This window comes from Microtus pennsylvanicus, chromosome 1 (assembly GCF_037038515.1).
Source record: "Microtus pennsylvanicus isolate mMicPen1 chromosome 1, mMicPen1.hap1, whole genome shotgun sequence".
Classification (NCBI taxonomy): domain Eukaryota; kingdom Metazoa; phylum Chordata; class Mammalia; order Rodentia; family Cricetidae; genus Microtus; species Microtus pennsylvanicus.
In genome coordinates, this window is record NC_134579.1 from 111,534,034 (window position 1) to 111,553,074 (window position 19,041).

At 44.6% G+C, this 19,041-nt stretch overlaps 1 protein-coding gene across 1 annotated transcript; it reads left to right on the forward strand.

The window, feature by feature from the left end:
• The first annotated feature begins 313 nt into the window (after window positions 1-313).
• Window positions 314-1,147, forward strand: LOC142840774 (spindlin-2-like). Its single transcript, XM_075957374.1, has one exon. It carries the CDS (start codon window positions 314-316, stop codon window positions 1,145-1,147), a length of 834 nt encoding a protein of 277 aa, XP_075813489.1.
• The last annotated feature ends 17,894 nt before the right edge of the window (window positions 1,148-19,041 follow it).

Below are 19,041 nucleotides of genomic sequence, written 5' to 3' on the forward strand. Positions count from 1 at the left end.
TTGACTTTGTCAGTTTAGGGAGTAGGTTTCTTAGCAGAGGCGAATTGCCTCTGGGCAGCAGAAATGTGTCTCTGAGTCTGTGAAACTGAGCTGTGGAGAATCATTTGCTAATTTTCCTATTAATTTCTTATGACAAAATTACATTTAGATATCCAAACCTGTTTAGCGCTGCCTGCGTCATCTGCCCCAGAGCTCTCCCAGAAAAGAGCCTCGGCCTCATATCTTCCCCTTCTTGCAGGCAGTCATGGTGGAGGCAACGACTTTGCATCTTGTTTAAACAGACGAGTTCTTCCAACCCAGAGAGTGGGCAGCTATGAAGCCCAAGCACAGAACGATAGTCACAAGACAGTGGACCAGGAGTGCTGTGGCCTACCGCACTAGGTCTGCAGCCATGATTGAGATGCCTCTGAGTCTGAGAGGCTGGCCACCTCTCCAGAAGAGGGATGGGTCATGTCTCCAGAAGAAGGACGGGTCATCTCTCCAGAAGCAAAAACTGGGCAGACCTTCAGAGGTCCTGGAGAACATTGTTGGCCACAGAATTTCTCATGGATGGAAAGAAGGCGATGAGCCAGTCACCCAGTGGAACGCCATCATTCTAGACCAACTGCCGACAAATCCCCCCCTCTATTTGTTGAAGTACGACGGGATTGATTGTGTCTATGGATTGGAGCTTCACCACGATGAAAGGATTTTACAACTGAAGATCCTGCCTAATAAAGTGTCACTTTCTCAGGCGACAGACACCCACCTCACAAACAGCATAGTTGGCAGAGCAGTGACACACGAATTCGAGGGCACAAATGGCTCTAAGGATGAGTGGAGAGGGGTGGTCCTAGACGAGGTGCCGATCATGAAGACCTGGTTCTACGTTACCTATGACAAAGATCCGGTCTTGTACATTTACCACCTCCTGGATGACTACATTGAAGGCAACCTCCACATCATGCCAGAGAGTCCTCCAGCAGAAGTGACATCGGAAGTAGGCAAGGATGTCATAATAGGCAAATGTGTGCAGCTCAGCAAAATCGACGGAACCATAAAGACGGGCAAAATCATTTACCAAGTTCCCACCAAACCTTCCATGTATTTGGTCAAGTTTGAAAAAGACACCCTTATCTATGTCTATGATGTGGATAAGATCCAGTAAAGTGAAATTCACAAAGTGTGGAGGGGCAGACATAAAATTTTGTTTGGGGAGAATGCTCTTTTTTTTTTTCAGAGATAACTAAGGTCCTCTAATAACCCCAGTATCTTTTCCAATGGAATTTGTCTTGCTCTAAAAATAAAAAATTTGTGAACATGCTGTGTTGTTTGGTAATGGAGATTGGGTGTGTCTGGTGGGTGGGACATCAAAGGACATCACATGTTGGCTCGGGCTGTGAACGGTACATCTAGGGTCACAGTAGGCTCAAAACAGAACAGGACTTAGATGGTCTGGTCTGCGGGGAGAGGGAGGAACTGGAGATGTGGGGTGTGAGGAAGAAGACAAGATGGCTGTTTAAGAAGCAGTGGAGAGGGGCCAGAAAGAGGTAGGATCTCAGGGAGGGGTAAAGCTTGAGGGAGATGCGTGCGATCGGGAAAAGTGTGAGAGATAACAGTGAGGTCTTGAAACTTAAGGGGAAACAGAATCAATTGATCAGGGAGGAATACAAATGTAAACTCAGAAGCAGAGAAAATTCGGTTTCATTTGATTAATGGTTATAAAGTAAGTCATCAGATCTTTTAAGAGTTACTGTTTTTGATTATGTAGATGAGGCAGGGTATGTGTATGTGAGTACCGTGACCACACAGGCCAGAGGAGCCAGGTCCCTTAGAGTTGGAGTCATGGGTGGTTGTGAGCTGTTGGACACGGATGTAGGGAAACAAGCTTGGGTCCTCTGTGAGAACAGAAAGGGCTTCTCACCACCGAGCCATCTCTTCAGCCCCCTAAAGTCATTTAAATGAATCCAATCTTCACAGACAGAGAAGAGAGCAGAATAAAGGTAAGAAAGATGGAATTGACAGTGATCTGGAGAGAGCTAAAGGACTCATAAAGAGGGAGTAGGGGACACTGAGGGCAAAGGAAATCCAAGATCAAATGATTAAAGGAGTTCTCAAAATTTGGGGGAAGGAGTGTGAAATGGGACCCAGGAAGAACAGGAAGGTTCTGGAAAGAGATGAATTTGAACCATATCCATATTGGCTTCCTTGACTCTTTAACACAGAACCTGTCTGCCACTTAAGAAAGTGGGCACGGGTTGAATGTTTCCCAAAGGACATTTTGACCAGAATAACTCAGACTAGTGAATCTAAAACTAAGTTTATATCTATGAGACTCCTGAAAACATACAAAAAACACCGTTTTGTATGATTACTAAAATTAAAAAAAATAAAAGAGAAAAGGAACGCCTGGTGAACGCCTGGTGAACTGCTTGACGGTGTTAAGTGGATCTGGCGTCGCCTCTCTGAGCACCATTTGCCTCGGTTACAGCCTGTGATCTTCCCGAGGTCTCTGTTGGATACTCCAGAGGACCACCAAGAAGCTTCCTCCCCAGGAAGTTCTGCCTCACTCCTCCCCTTCTGTGTGACTTTCCCCGCACACTATGGTCCTTTCTGCCTATCTAGCTCCAGGCAGTTCCCTTTCACTGCACACGTGTGACCTTGCTCCCAGCAAATACTGAAGGTGCTGCCAGTGCAGATACGCTGAGCTCTTTCCTGAACCAGTTTTCGTGACTTTCAAATGCTATCTCCTCCTGAGAAGGCCCTGTGCTGCATAGGGTCTCCCTGGGCTCACCTCTGTACTCCAAGAATGACTTTTGAGAGACAGGCTTGTCATGGCTGGACTGGTTCACTGCTGTTTCTGCTTACTAGAATCAGTTTCTATGATGGAGGAGTGAAAATATTTTTTTAATTGTTGATTCATTTTGTTATTATTTGGGAGGCTTTTTTATAGAGAGAAAATGTTCAGTGGAGTCACAGTTGTTCATCCCGTAGCCACAAATAAAAACCAGCTAGACACTTCATTTTAATTTAAAGTTAGGATGTGTACATGTTATGCCTGTTATGCAGTTGTCTTAGTTTGATTCTTTTCTCACTGTGATGAACACCATGACCAAAAATAACTTGGGAAGGAAAGGGTTTATTTGGGTTACCATTTACAAGCCATCACTGAGAGAAGCCATGGCAGGAGCTTGAGGCAGTAGCCAGAAAGAATGTGCTTGTTGGCTTGCTTCCTGCCTTAGTCACTGGTCTATGGCTGAGAAGAGACACCATGACCAAGACAACTACTATAAAAGAAAACATTTAATTGGGGGCTGGCTTACAGTTTCAGAGGTTTGGTCCATCATCATAGCAGGGAGCATGGTGGCATACTTGGTGTTGAAGCAATAGCCAAGAACTACATCCTGCTCCATAGACAGAAGGACTAAGGCGTGGCATGGGCCTTTTGAAATCTCAAAGCCACCCCTCCATGACACACTTTCTCCAATAAAACCACACCTCCTCCTAATCTTTGAAAATACTGCCTCTCCCTGGTGACTAAATATAAAAATATAAGAGTCTATGAGGGCCCTTCTTACTCAAGCCACCACAGATACCATGGCTTGCTCAGTAACTTTTCTTATACAGATCAGCCTGTCCGTTCCCCCTCGCCCCAACCATGATGGCCTCGACCATAGTAGTGGGCCCTCCTACATCAGTCATTAATCAAGAAAATGTCCCATAGACTCACTCAGAGGCCAATTTAGCAGAGACAGATCTTCAGCCGAGGTTCCCTCTTCTCAGGAGACTCTAGATTGCCAAGTTGACAAAAATCAATCAGCACAAAAATGTGTACCATCCCCCATGTCACACTTCTGCACCATCTACACACACACACACACACACACACACACATCTATGACTAACCCCTGTCTGTCTTTGCGTAGGTCCACTTCCCTGTGCGATAGAAGCGAGGGGTAGCTACTGTCAGCAATGTGAGTACCCAATGGTGTGTGATGGATAATTTCTGCACCCTTCCATCCCATTCTATGTATTCCATACTTTCCGGGTAACTCCCCAACATAACTAATTCCCAGTTGGCCACTGGAAATTTAATGGGTCACAGTAGACCACAGAGCCAAGCAGACAGAACCTATTTCCTCACCTCTCAATAGAAGACATGGCCCTTTACCAAAGCTGGTGGGCCTGTCCCTATCTCACACTCGACCATAATATCCTAGAATATAGAAAGCAAGTCTTGCACAGATTATATGCCTCAGCTGTGCACAAATCTTTGTAGCTTCCACAATAGCGCTTTGTGAAACTCAACCCCTTCCAGGAGCACAACCCTCTGTTACCCAGAGAACATTCAGAACCACACACTCTCTCCAGATTTGTCCTCAGTCAACTGTCCAACTGCCAGTCAACTCAACGACGACCCGTAAACCCCCACTGAGAAATCCAATACATGTGACTTGATTTTTAGGGAACAGAGTGTCCCCCCCACCTTCATGGCTACCCTGGAGTCTAACTCATCTGTAATAAAACTCACTACTATTAAGAGCAACATTACAAGAGCTATGACAAATATCAAGTCACAAGACAACCATCACAGTTAGCCAAACCTTTTCAACAGCTTTATTGAAGCAAAATTTCCATACTAAAAAAAATCCATTTATTTTAAGTGTGCGATTTAATGATTTTTAAAGCAAATTTACAGATTCCTTCCTTTTTATGCTCATTTCCCACTAATTCATATGATATTGAAGTCTATTAAAATATAGAAGTGAAGTCAGGGGAAAGATCAGAGTGGGAGGCAACAAGGATCTTGTTGTCACTCAGACAACAGATATATTGGCAGAATCTTCCTGATGTAACCACTTGAGAACATTGGATCTGCTCTTAGCTTGCAGCATCAAGTCCAGATCTGACCTGATTTGGTCAGCATCACTAATAGCCACATTTGTCGGTCACCCCTTTAGTACTAAAACAAAATATCTGACAACTTAAAAAGAAAATGGACTTACTTTGGTTCACATTTTCAGAGATTTTGGCCCATGGTTACATGGGCCATGGATGATGGAGCACACCTTCTCACTTCATTGGCATCCAGGAAACAAACACAGGAAGGGACCATGGACAAGAAATACCCTCCAAAGCAGCATCCCAAATGACCAACTCCCTCAACAAGCCCCAACCTCCTAGTTTCTCCCACCTCCAAACACCATTGATTAGAACCCTCAGAGTTCAATCACTTCTCAGAGCTCCACCTTTGAACATTATTCCAACATACAAACCTGTAGGGGACATTTCAAGCCCAAATCACAACAGTATCTGTCACCCACATTTGGTACCCCTCTGATCTCTGCAAGGGCCTCTCTGTCCAGCGGTTGTTAAAGGATAGTCCCCAGAGCAACAACATCAGAACCACCCAGGAACTTTTAGAGATACAAGTTCAGGGTCTTGCCTCCCATCCATGTATCAGAAACCTGTAAAGCGGGCTAGCAGGTTGGCTCAGAAGTCTCACCTTGGCCTCACAGTAGAAGGAGCTGGGAAGATTTCTAACAAACAGCTGTGTTTCCCTGCACAAAACCAAGCCGGTCAGCACTCTATCATGGAGTGGGGAGGGCCTCATCATCCCTCACCCCTAGCTGAGGAGTATGGACAGTTGATGCGAGAGAGGGGATTTTCTTCGAAGGAGTGGCTGGTGCTAAGTTGACCATGCTCCAGTGGATAGCCCAATGCCTGTGAGTTTATGAGCAACACAAATCACTCAATGGGTTATTATGGAGCGAGGGAGGTTATTAAGTTGGGAGGGAGAGGGATGGATCTGGGAGGAGTGATGCAATCCAATATGTTGTATGAAGTTCTCAAAAAATTAATAAAAGTAGTTTTTAAAATACTCCATCTGTACTGAACACACACAGATCATTTTTCTTGTCATTTCATAAAAAAAAACAGCCCCCTGCAGGGCAATTGCATTGCATTAAATACAAAAGTAATATGGTGATTATTTAAGATGCAGGATGATCTTGGGGATCATCAGGAGTAAAGTGTTTGCTGCATAAGCTTCAGGACCCATCACCCACATAAAAAGCCCAGTGTGTGGTCGCATGGGCACCTATAACTCCAGTGTTAAGGAAGGCAGACACAGGAGGATCACGGGGGTTATTGGCAGCCAGGACAGCTGCAAGTTCAGCAAGAGCCCCTGCCATAGGTGTCATACAGTGGAGAGTGGAGGAGCAGTACACGTTATGTTGTTTCCCCCTTCCGGCCCCTGCACTTCCACGTACAAGTCTATATGCACGCACACACTTAAGTAAGTATAATTCAAGTATACAAGCGGATTGCATATAACAAGAGGGTTATATGGAAATACAATGTCATTTTAGCCAAGGAACCTGAAGACTTTGATCCCTGGGGACCCTGGAGCCAACACTCCAAGATAGCAGAGGCAAGCGTATCTTCTTCCTGTGCAAACGAAACCTTGGCTGAGTGTGTGTGTCTTGGTGGATCCACAACAGTTCTCCTCTCAGCTCCTGTTCACAACAGATAGTGTTCTGGAAATGCTGGGGAAAAAAAAGAAAACTAAAGGCTTCATCAGGGTTTCTAAGCTTGTACTAAAATCATATTTATCACATTTTATTAAATGGAAAGGAAATCTCCAGCCCCCAGCAACAATTGACTCAATCATGTTGGCTTCTGTTTCATCCCACCATGAATAGCAATTAATTGCACATCAATAGTTTCCATGCTTTGAACTAAATCGGCTGAAGGGATATGGTTTCGTACCGACAAGTGATGCCAATGTGGAAAATCGAGTAGAAAAAGGGGAGGGAGTGTTAGGATTCCTTTGGCTTCTGCGAGAGAGATGGCTGATTGGAAACTTGTTATGCAAATATCCTTAACCCTCCCCCCCAGAGATAAAATGTAACAATAAAAAATGGATGTCCAAATGGATGGACAGGCATTACTTAATTCCCCTTTTCCATACTGTGATGGCCCTGATAGGCTCTTATATTTGAATATGTTTGGTTTCCAGTTGGTGGACTGTTTCAAAAGGATTAGGAGGTGTGGTCTTGTTAAAGGAGGTTTGTCACTGGGGGTGGGTCTCAAGGTTTCAGAAGCCCTTGCCAGCCACACCTCTGCCTCTTCCTTTTTCCCTCCCTCTCCCTCTCCAGCTCCCTTCTCTGCCTGCTGTCTGCAGGCCAGGATGGGCGCTCTCAGAACTGCTCAAGCGCCATGTCTGCCTGCCTGCTGCCGGGCTATCAACCATAATGGTCATGGTCACAGCCTCCACTCTGAAACTGTGAGCAAGACCCCAATCAACTGCTTCTTTTTTTTAAAAAGTTGCTTTGGTCATGGTGTCTCTTCACAGCAATAGAATAGAACTAAGACAAATGCCTTCCTGTTTATTTTTCTAATAGCTCTGTTTATTTCACTAAGTTTCCTTTGGTCCATTGAACAGTCTTAGGGATAAGTTCAAAGGGATTGGAGAGATGACTCGGAGAATAAGAGTTTACTGCTCTTACAATAGACCAGAGTTTAGTTCACAGCTCTATCTCTGGCTCCAGGAGTCTGACATTCTTTTCTAACCTTGGCAGGCACCTGCACATACACACACTTATTCACACACTCACATATACATACACACATACATAAATACACACTCGCAAATATTCACACACATATACATATACACAAATGCACACATATATCCATATATACACATATACACACATACACACACATAAGTAAATCCTTATTTATGAGGATTTTAGATTTATCCAGGGACCCTGCAATTTCATTTGGTCCACCTGACACCTGTGCTCACAGCACATGTCTCTTCCTGCTTCTTGCTCTAGGGAGTCTGTATACAGCATCTGTAGACTCACTGTATCCGACTTTATTCCCTTCTTCATCTTTCGGAATCTCAATTGTCAGAGAGGGGGATGTCAGGAACTTGTTTTAAGTAATTCTTTTTGCATGTGGGTCACTTGTACCTCAAATCACAAAGTGGGGGGGGGGGGATAAATAAATGTGTGTCTAAACGCCAGTACCAAACTCATATCCATTGTCCTTAATAAATGCTGGCTTTCAAAATCAGAATTCAGGAGGAAATGAGGCTTTTGAAGAATTCTTCTTCTCAGGGAGGATATGGTATTTCTAGTCCCCTGAAAAGGAACACCGATAGAAAAGACAAAAGGGTGCTCGCATTTCTCCACAAGTTGAATCAGAAGCATTGATGATGGACATGGAAGAACTCACCCCAAGTCTACAAAAGAACAAAGGAATGTGGGAGGTGAGGAGACGTCTGGGGAGTGGTCGGTGCCTTATTAGTATTAAAAAATCCCCAAACTCCAGAGATGACATTCAACAGAGGAAGAACTACATTTTCACTAGGCAGAACTGTTTTTAAAATAGCCTTCCTTTTAGTCATGGAATGGAGGGGTTTGGACCAGTAGGGTCAGTTTGTGGATGACTAAAGTCATTCCCATCAAAATTTTAAGAATAATATGAATTTTTTAAAATGGACTTGAAAAAATTAGAAATTTTACCTATTGAAGAGGAAGAGCGGTGTCCCAGAAAGAGACAAAGGCGTGCCAGAACGCTATATTTGATTCTTTCAATAAATGCCCTACTGATAACTCATGTGTGTGTTGGTATCAGGAGAAAACCGCAAGTTGGATTTCTTGATGCAGAGAGATTTTAACGCGTGTGAATAGCTGCCAATAAAAAGAATGGCTCTCAGATTTTCAAAAGGCGTGCGAAAGCCACTGTGGAGTTACTGCATTTTGCTTCAAAAGCCTTGGTTCCCTGTGTGCGGGCACACAGAACCTCAAGGGAAAGGCCAGAGACCTCCTAGCGATAACCTCCAACAACTTCTGAAACCATGCCCACGGGAGGAAGAGGCTTTTCTTGGAAGACGGAGCACAGAGAGCTGAAAAGTGGAGGCCAAGCGTTGATCAATAGCTGTAATAGAACAACGTAGAACAGCGGCAGCCGGTTCACAGAGCGAAGCAGCCGTCAGCGAGGCAGCCAAGAGCTAAGAGGATTTGAAAAGATAATAATACAGACTTCATAGAAGCAAAGATAGACTTGGGGGTCTGCAAATTTAATCTCACGTACTTTGGAAAGAAAAAGAAAAGAAAAATAATCAAGCCGAGGGATTGCTCTGCTCAGCCCAAGGGAACTCTGGGTTGTGCTGCAGATGGCCCATGTCAAGACTCAATGCGGATGTTGGGAGCCCGTGATGAAAAACCAGAACTAGATCGTGTAAGCGCTGTGAGCAGAAAAACATGGCACCAGTAATGGCTCAAGTCAGCGCCGTCATTGGGAAGAAGAAAATCACACAGCACCAAAAGTAATCCTGGTCAGGGCCTGTGTAAGACCAGAAGTGAATGGTGCCATGGTCAACCAATAATCACTGCCTACAGGTATATGCTGAGCACAAGCTTCCACATCGTGCTGTTTCTCCAGCAGAGAAATGACCTCCAGGGAGAGAGCAAGCTAAGAAAGGCTCCTAGCACCGGAGAGCCAGAGGCAGGCAAATCTCTGAGTTCGAGACCAACCTGGTCTACAACAGGAGTTCCAGGACAACTGAGCCTACACAGAGAAACCCTGGCTTGAAAAAACAAAAAAGGAATAAGATAATAAAAGCACAGAGATGGGTTGGAGTAAAATGAACAAGGGGAAATCTACAAATCAAAGAAAGGAAAATTCAAAAGACTTGTCCATAAAAGACCAGCAGTGTAGGGAAACCATCTTGTTTTCAGGGCTCATCAAAGCAAACCCACCAAGGACAATCCCTGTGAAGAATCATCTCCGGAAGTTACACACACACACACACACACGCTCACACACACATACACACACACAGACACATACACACACACACACACGCTCACACACTCACACACACATACACACACACAGACACATACATACACACACACACACACACATACACACACAGACACATACATACACACACATACACACACACACACACACGCTCACACACACATACACACACAGACACATACATACACACACACACACTCATACACATACACACACACAGACACATACACACACACACACACACACACACACACACCCCAGAGTCTAACTAAGGAGGATTTACGGAAAGGTACCCGTTAAACCTGAAGATTTGGTGCTAAACCACATGAGCTTCTGTAGGAATGAGCTCCAACCAAATTTCACAAGTTCTACAGCCATCTGTGTGCTTCCTCTCCCCCTTAGCTGCGGGGGTATCACATAGATGGCTGTCACTTCTGCCTTGGTTTTATTTTTACTGTGAATCTCCCTTCTCCCCTGTTCAGTGCGGCCAAGGCTTCCACATAGAAGGACCTTGCAGAGCATTTGTGTCTAGTGAGGCAGGAAAAACAAAATTAAAAAGAGGCTTAATACTATAAAAGACATCAAAAGCAGGGCTCAGAGAATACAGGAGATCCCCCAGCAGACACACAGATCCAAGCTTACAAAGTTTGGCCCACGGCATCAGTGGGAAGCAACTAACTTTCTTAGCATCCCATCATGCTACTGGGGGCCTTCTCATCTCTGGAGAACAGAGTAAGATGCATTTGGAAGACCCTCTCCCTTAAAGTGAAGATCATACTGAAATTCTAAAAAAACTTCAGAACAGTTTTTTTAAATGGGAATACACACACATACACACACACACACACACACACACACACACACACACGGGGGTGGGGTGGGGCTAAAGGATTAAAGGATACATTTCCAGGAGCAGATGTCTGATGGGAAGAGTTCAAAGTTCAGCTAGCAACCCCCAACCAATAGCCCCATCCGGAAACTCAAGACTCTGACTTATTTCTAAGAAGTCATTATCTACCTCATGGAACCTTTATAGAAAACAAAACTAGACTAGAATGAGTTAAATGGAAGCCCTTTGAGGTCTATTGAAGTGTTTTGGAGCCAAACTCCATAGACAATTACGGTGTAGAATGTGACCCAAGACCGGTTTGCATAATACCATTCAACTCTTTGCAACATTTTTTGGCTCTCCTAAAAGTCACAAAAGTGAGAAGAAAGGAAGGCAGTCAGTGGAGCACACTTCAGTTTCCATATACAAAGTGCACTTTTCAGCCAAGCACCCACAAGGCAGCTCACCAACCCTGGACACGAGGGCATTAACAAATATGGCAGAGCCACTCCCTCTGGTTCCTGCCTTCCGGAGGCTCCAGGATCATCTCACCCTGAGTCTGTCACCATCCTGTTGACAAGTGTCTTGTCCTTATCTTTGACTTAGGAATATTTTTTTAAAGATTTATTTATTTATTTATTTATTTATTTATTTATTTATTTATTATGTATACAGTGTTCTGTCTGTCTATATGCTTGCTGGCCAGAAGAGGGCACCAAATCTCATTACAGATGGCTGTGAGCCACCATGTGGTTACTGGGAATTAAACTCAGGACCTCCGGAAGAGCAGTCAGTACTCTTAACCTCCGAGCCATCTCTCAAGCCCCTAGGAATATTTTCTTTAGTCATATGAATCCTTCTCCTCCTCGTCCTCCTCCTCATCACCCTCCTCCTCCTCCTCCTCTTCCTCTTCTTCCTCCTCATCTCCTTTTGTGTGTATCTGTTGATAAACATTGTAAAAGTGAGAAAAAGTTTCCGGGTCTAGTAAAATCTAAAGTAAAGTTACTTAAGAAAGAAATTTGGTGATGGGGGTGATAAAGATATGCCCCATTTAGGGCCGAACACTCAGCCTCTTTTCACTACTGAGGCTCAGGAAACATCTTGGAAGAGGGGCATAAAGATGTCAGAGTCAGAGGATGGGGGAGGAGAGCTGTAAAACGCTGTCTTCTGAACGTGACGTGGATGTTGCACTCGTGAGATCACGGCAGCTGTGGTTACCTGCAGAAGACCCATACAGGATCATCAGCCTAAATTCCAGCACCACAGAGAGGGGTGCTCTCCAGGCCCTCCTCTTACTGAGGAGCTCGGGGCAGGTGGTGGCAGCTGGGGTAAGAATCAATTCTTTGGGGGTGTGACTACCGGTAGAATTCCCATGTCCTGTAGATGGTCCCATGAACACACATACACAAAGCTAACTGCCCTCGGTGGCTGTTGGTGGGGGAAGACAACATGAATTTTGGAGGGGGGCTTCTTGGCGGTGAATTTGGGGAGAGCAGGAGTGTGAAATGAAAGTGGTTATGATTCTGTTTCATTGTATACATGCACGGATCACGCAAGGTCAAAGACAATTTATTTCTTAAGAGAAAGAAAAGTTAAGACTTTAACTTTAGGTCTGCAATGAAAGACTGTAGGACTTTAAGACATTTAAATATAGAATATAAAATTAAACCCCATGACGACCTTATGATTCAAGGGGTAAATTATACACGCTTAATGTAATGCATTCTCTCCCTCATTCTGTCTGTCTGTCTGTCTATGTGTCTATGTCTGTCTCTCTGTGCCTGTCTCCTTCCCCACCCCCACAGTCATAAATGTATGCTTTGATTGGTTATTTTTATGTCAAAGTGTCAAAATTCCTGACACAACTGGTGTAAAGAAGAGCGGTTCATTTTAGGGCACAGAGTCACCTGGAACAGGCATCGTGGCAGGGATAACATAGCAACAGCGTCTGTTGAGCTGTGCACTGAGAGCCTGCATGGGGCCTGTTCACATGTGGGTGTATCAGGATCTGAACCAGCAACCTTCCACACCCAGTGACTTCCTTCTGCTAGGGGGCAGTCCCAAAGGTTCCAGAACCTTCCTAGACAACATGTTAACACAACTGAGCCTGTGGGGAAATTTCACATTCAAACCTTAACGATACTGAACCAGGCAAGTAAGAAATACTTTTTGAACAGAGTTTAATTTCAATTTTGTAAGCAGAACAGAGTTAAACCCTTTGGGATGGATTGATTTAGTCTTTGGCTCACAAAATGTACCCTAAATGCTACATGGGGTAGAAAATACATCTTTTTCTATGTAGTGAGTGATGCTGAAACCGATCATTACCGTAATGAAGATAAAATGCAAAGAACTCGAATATACATAACAATTCCAATTGTCAGCGAGAAAGGCTCTTTTATTTATATATGTGAGCTGCTGTTATTATTTCCCTACTGGGCTGATTTTATAAGAAAAAACATTGCAGGCTCTGCCTAGCCCATCGACCATGGCACCGTTCATCACAGTGTTATGGGGCTGCAATGTGGGGATTAATCATCGGGGTTTGACACCAAAATCCATTGGCTCAATGCATGAGACTTCAGCAGGGAAAGTGAAGTTACAAATGTGTGATGCCCTTTGGCATCCTCCCTCTGAGTCTATTGTGTGGGTGTTTCCTGTTGTTGTTGTTGTTGTTTGTTGCTGCCTCGGCTGCTGCTGTTAAACTGAAATATTGAAAGCAAATGGTAGAGACTAACAGGTCTTTTACAGTCTCACTTTCTCCTGCCCATCTTTCCCTAACTCTTCCAACCTTCAGCTTTCATTTGAATATACTGAAAGATGAAACACCGTGATATCAAGATATGTTCATCATCTCTGATTCCTGTTCGTTTGTTGACTGCCATTGCCTAGTAGGCACCAAACACCAGGTAATGGGACCAGAGAGAAGGACCAATGGGTGACAACGCTGGCTGCTGCATGAGCGTATGGACCTGAATTCAGATCCCAGCAGCCAGGAATCAAGCAGGGTGAGCCTGTCACCCCAGTGATGAGGAAAGGGGAGCAGGATAACTAGGGCTTACTGCCTTCTAGCCTGGATAAAAAGTGTGGGTTCATGGTCAAGCAAAGGCTCTGCCTCAAAGGAACATGGTAGAGTCATAGAGAAAGATACCGCTTTTCTCTAGCTGCAAGATACTGCATACCTGCACAGACACATATGAGCTCATACATGCACACACACAAGCACATTTAATTTTACTTTCTTTTAAAATTTTTGTTTAAGAATTTCACACATTCACATAAGGTGTTTTGGCCAAATCTACCCCCATCCCTCCCCTCAAGTCCCTCCCCTTTCTTCCTCAGCACTTTTCCTTCCTAATTCTGTGTGCATTAAAAAAATCCAGTGAGTCCACTTAGTGCTAACTGTACTTGCGTGGTTAGGGACCAGCATCCACTGCAGCATGGGCACCCTCTAAGAGGTCAAATCCTTGAGGAAAACTGACCCTCTCCCCCAGCACCTCCAGCAGCCAGCAGTTGCCAATAGCTTCTCAGCTAGGGGTGGAACTTTGAAGACCAAGGCTATAGAGGAGAGGGTTTAGAAGCCTCTCCAAGACCAAGAGAAAGACCAACAAAGGTGAATCACTAGGAAAGAATCCAAAAAGTCAGGAGCCAACCATTCATAACTTAAAAACCTTCAAAGACTGGGGAAAGCTTGGGGCTAGTTACCACCAAAAGTAGGAGTAGAAAAACTGTAATATAATACAGGACCTGGACTACTAAATACAGTGTGGGTGGACTCTAAAGTATGAATAAGTGTTACCGTGACTATATCCATGTTTCTCCTTGTATGACATAATGGTGTCATTTAGGGGCTGAAGAGATGACTCAGCTAGTAAGAACCCTCAGCATCCTTGTCCCCTGGCTCACAGCTAACTCTGGCTCTAGGAGGTCTGACTACCTTTCTGGCCTTTACAGGTACTACACCCACGTGGCATACACAAAAAGACATATGAACAAAAAAAAATTAAATGTGTCATTTAGTTGATATTAATGCACCAAGGTAAATGTCTTCTGATTATTACCATAGGATTATGTAAGATGCTAATATATGGAAACCATGAGTAGGATGTATGGGAAATTGCAACTATTCTAGAAAATTCAAAAACAAATGTGTTTTTTTAATGCAAAGTCAGTAATGGTATTTTTTCCATTTCCATTTTTCCAGTTTCTGTATATTCTAAAATACTTGGGTTTATTATATCCACAGTAGAAAATGTTCTTGTGATGTAATATGGAGCATTTAGGCAGCCCCACTAAACTTCTTTCTGGAAATCAGTCCCCCCAGTACTGGGAGCCATGATTTAAAGTTGGGCCCCACCGTGCTCACAGAATCACAACCCATTCCCCTTCTACCTTTCAAGGTCTTCAAGGAATGTTTGTTAGCAGTTGTTTTTCTGTTATTTATTCTTTGAAAATTTCACATTGAAACAATGTGTCTGAATCCTACCCACCCTCAATTCTCCTTCCAATGATTCCCCTCAAGACTCCTCATTACAGCATCCTCCAAACTTTGCATCCTCCTTTATAATATTCTTTAAACCCCTGAGTCCAATTATTGCATGCATGGGCATGAGGTCATCCACTGGGACATATGGCCACATTTGTCCCCAAAAGTGACCACACACACATGCACACACACAGCAGCAGCAGCCATCAAGTATCAATAGTACCTCAGCTGAAGCTGTGACTTCCGCAGCCCCGCCCCACTTTATGTTGGAATGTTTGACTGGCTTGATTCTGTGCAGATATTATGCAGGCAAGCTGCAGTGTGAGCTCACAGCTGCTGTACACGCACGTGTTCAACAGCCATGCCATTTCCAGAAAACAGTGTCTTTCTTCCCCGTCCTCAGCTCTTACAGGCTTTCTGTCCCCTCTCCCTCAGTGTCTCGAGCCTTGCTGGAGAGGTGGATGGAAATGACATTTCAACATTTCTGAAAATGGGATGGAGCATCTCATGGTGACGTAGAACTGCATCTGGTATCGTCCATTCTTGCATTGCATACGGAGCACCAGGACGCTAACAACTGAGAGAGTTTTAGTTCCCTTGGAAGTGCTGATAAAAGGTTGGGTTATTTAATCCCATGCCCAAGACCAGAGTGAAGTGTGGCATGGAAGGAGGAGAGATTTTGATCAGGCGGGGCTGGATTTATGTCTCTGTACGGTCTAGCATAAGAAGACAGACACACTCCTAACTCTCCCGCGGGTCCAACACAACGTGTTATTTCTGATTTTATCTATCTTGTCTGGGATTCCCTATTTTTGCTCTTTTTTTCAGAGATGGGGGGGCTGCACGAATTCTTTTCTTCTTTGTGTGTGTACGCACTCATGTAGAGGCCCGAGGTTGATGTCAAGAAGCATCCTTGATGTCTCCGTACATCTTGTTCACAGAGCTGGGGACTCTCAATCCGAGAAAAGGCTCCCCAGTACATGCAGTCTTTCTAGACAGTCTGTTCTAGGTATCCTGTCTCTGCCTTCTGAGGTGGAATTACAGGGTGGTCTCCACACTCTCCTGGCATTTATATAAGTTTGTGGGGAGCCAGTGCTTAACTGCTAGGCTTTCTTCCTAGCTCCTTCTTGCAGAACTTTCTCTCCCAACTATTCTCCACTTTTGAACCCTAATGGCAAAGCATTTCTTTCTGAAATACATTATTGACAAATGGAAGCTGTATGCATTTGAGTTGTGTGGTGTAGTGTTCCGGTCAAATTATACATTGTGGAATCATTTTTAAAACCCCCATAGTGAGATCCACTCCCTTGGTGTATTCCACATACACAAACCCCAATGACAATCACAGTCAGTTGTTTGCTGTTCGCCAGGCTCTGGTGTGTGTACGTGTTGCAACAGAATGATTCTTATACATTCTGGCCAATCTATTTCCCAACTAGAAAACAAAGGATTCCAGTTCAGGGTTGACCACCCCCTCCCCATGGATCCTTCCCATCCTTATTGTGCTAGGGGAAATTGAAAAGTCCCTCTGCTGAGAGAGAGATGCATTCTAGAAAGACCAAAAATAATGACACACCATCTTGAGTCTGGGAAATCATCAGTTTAGCTTCTGGCTTTTATAAACTGACAGAAAATGGGTTTTACAAAACAATAGAAATGTAAATTTTTGCGTTGCTAGAGTACTCAGGTTGTAGATGCTGAACTCGGGGTTTCACTGGGGTGGGGGCGGGGTAGTGGGTATGGATGGAGTGTCTATGCATGAGTGGAAGGGCACAGCTATGTCCATATGTGCAGAAACAAGAGCAGAATGCCCGGAGTCTTCCTCGCAACTCTCCATCCCTCACTAAGCCAGAGCCCACTGTTTTGACAAGTCTAGCTGGCCAGTATGCTCCTGGGATCCATCTGCCTCCACCCTTCGATGCTGTAGACAATGAGCAGTTGCCTGGCTTTTTACAAAGATGCAGAGGATTTGAACTCATCGTGCTTGCGCAGCAAAGGCTGCAATCTCCCCAGCCCCCATCAGGATGTGGTTTATTGTAACCTTCACACCTTGCTCTCTGCTGTGTGCGTCTCACAGTTAGATGGACTATTCTCTCAGGGGGGCAGCTCCAGCCCCCACGTGCCTCTGTGTCTACACCCAGAACAGAGTGGATCTTTCATCCGGAGATCTTACTCGGAAGCAGACTGGTTCTGATTGCAGGCTCTCAGGGACAGGAGAGCTTGGCTTCACCTTCAAGAATCAGGCTTTGAATCTTACTCGGAAGATCTTTCATCCAGAGATCTTACTGGTTCTGATTGCAGGCTCTCAGGGACAGGAGAGCTTGGCTTCACCTTCAAGAATCAGGCTTTGAATCCTCCTTACTGGAGGAAGGGAGAGAGTGAGAGAGAGGAGGATGGAAGGGAAGGGAGGGAGGCAGGAAGGAGAGAGAGTAGGAAGTCACATTAAAAGTTCCAAGTGAGCAGAGAATGGATAGGTAGAAATTGATAGTGTTACCGTCACCACACACACACACACACACACACAGAGAGAGAGAGAGAGAGAGAGAGAGAGAGAGAGAGAGAGAGAGAGAGAGAGAGAGAGTCTGCTGTGCCCCAGGTGGCATTACCCATGAAATAAAATGGTCTATTAGGTTTATTTGTCCCTCTCATGAGTAGCCTGTGATTAAATAACCACCTTTTAAAATCCTGCTATTTTGAAAGAAAGCCATTTGAGCATTTTTTCCTTAGCTGATGAATTACACGGACCAGTGGTCCTTAATAAACAGGCCTGTTCAAAGCCAACACATGAGAAAAAACACTTCTAGAACAAGTGATAAGGGATTAGATTCCACATCTCAGGCCTGACTCAGTTACCAAGAGGGAGGATGACCTTTACCCCCAATACACAGGATTCTGTTCTCCACAGGACGTTCAGCCCCACAGCTAGGGACAGCCACAGTCTGGCTGCAAGACTGGATTTGCAGAGGGCATAAGATCCAGTAGGGGACACTGCCGGGAACCCATCAGACTTGACTTTTCCCAGGAAATGCACTGTTGCTGCCTGCGCTAAGACACATAAGCCAACAGAGTAAAGAAGACAAAACAGCTCTGTGGTGACCATTTCTCCTAAACTCCTGTCGGGCCCAGAGGTTTCGTCTTCTGCTTCCGGGCCTGGTCATGGCTATAATGGTCCTGATCTCTCCCAATAGACTTCTTTCTAAAGGATAATTCTTCTGCACTTCCTTTCCATGGAGCCCACCACACCATTTAGATAACAGATGTCTATGTATCTTTTTTTAAGAGAGCAAAATTCAGTCCAAGTCTACCCTCTGGCACCCAAAAAATGCTTGTCGTTTCCTCAGCCAAGTACTTCAGAGTGCTGACTCATTCCTGCATCAAAAGCCTCATCTAAATCGGTTCCTGGTGAGACATGGGTATGGTTCACCATGGGGCAAATCTCTTCTCCATTTATGAGTCTACAGATCAGGAAAGCAAGATACATGCAGTGGTTAGCACTAACTATAACCTTTGATTAACTCAGCATCACATGAAAAGAAAGAGGAGAGAGAGAGAGAGAGAGAGAGAGAGAGAAGAGTCTCAGTTGTCTTATTGTGTTGGTCTGTTATGTCTATTTGAAATTGCCTTGATTGTCCGCTGACTTAGGAGGGCCAAGCCCACTATGGGCATCACCATCCCCTATACAGATAATTATGAGCTGTATAAGAAAGCTAGTTGACCGGGAGCAAGTCAGCAAACAGACCCTCCATTGCTTCAGCTTCAAGACCTTGCTTGAGTTCCTGCCCTGACTTCCCTTGATGACCTGAAAGTTGAAGTCAGAAAAGAAAACCTCTTCCTCCCGCCACACTGCTTTTCATCGAGTGTTCTATCACAGCAACCGAAAGGAAGCTAGTACAGACCCCATGGG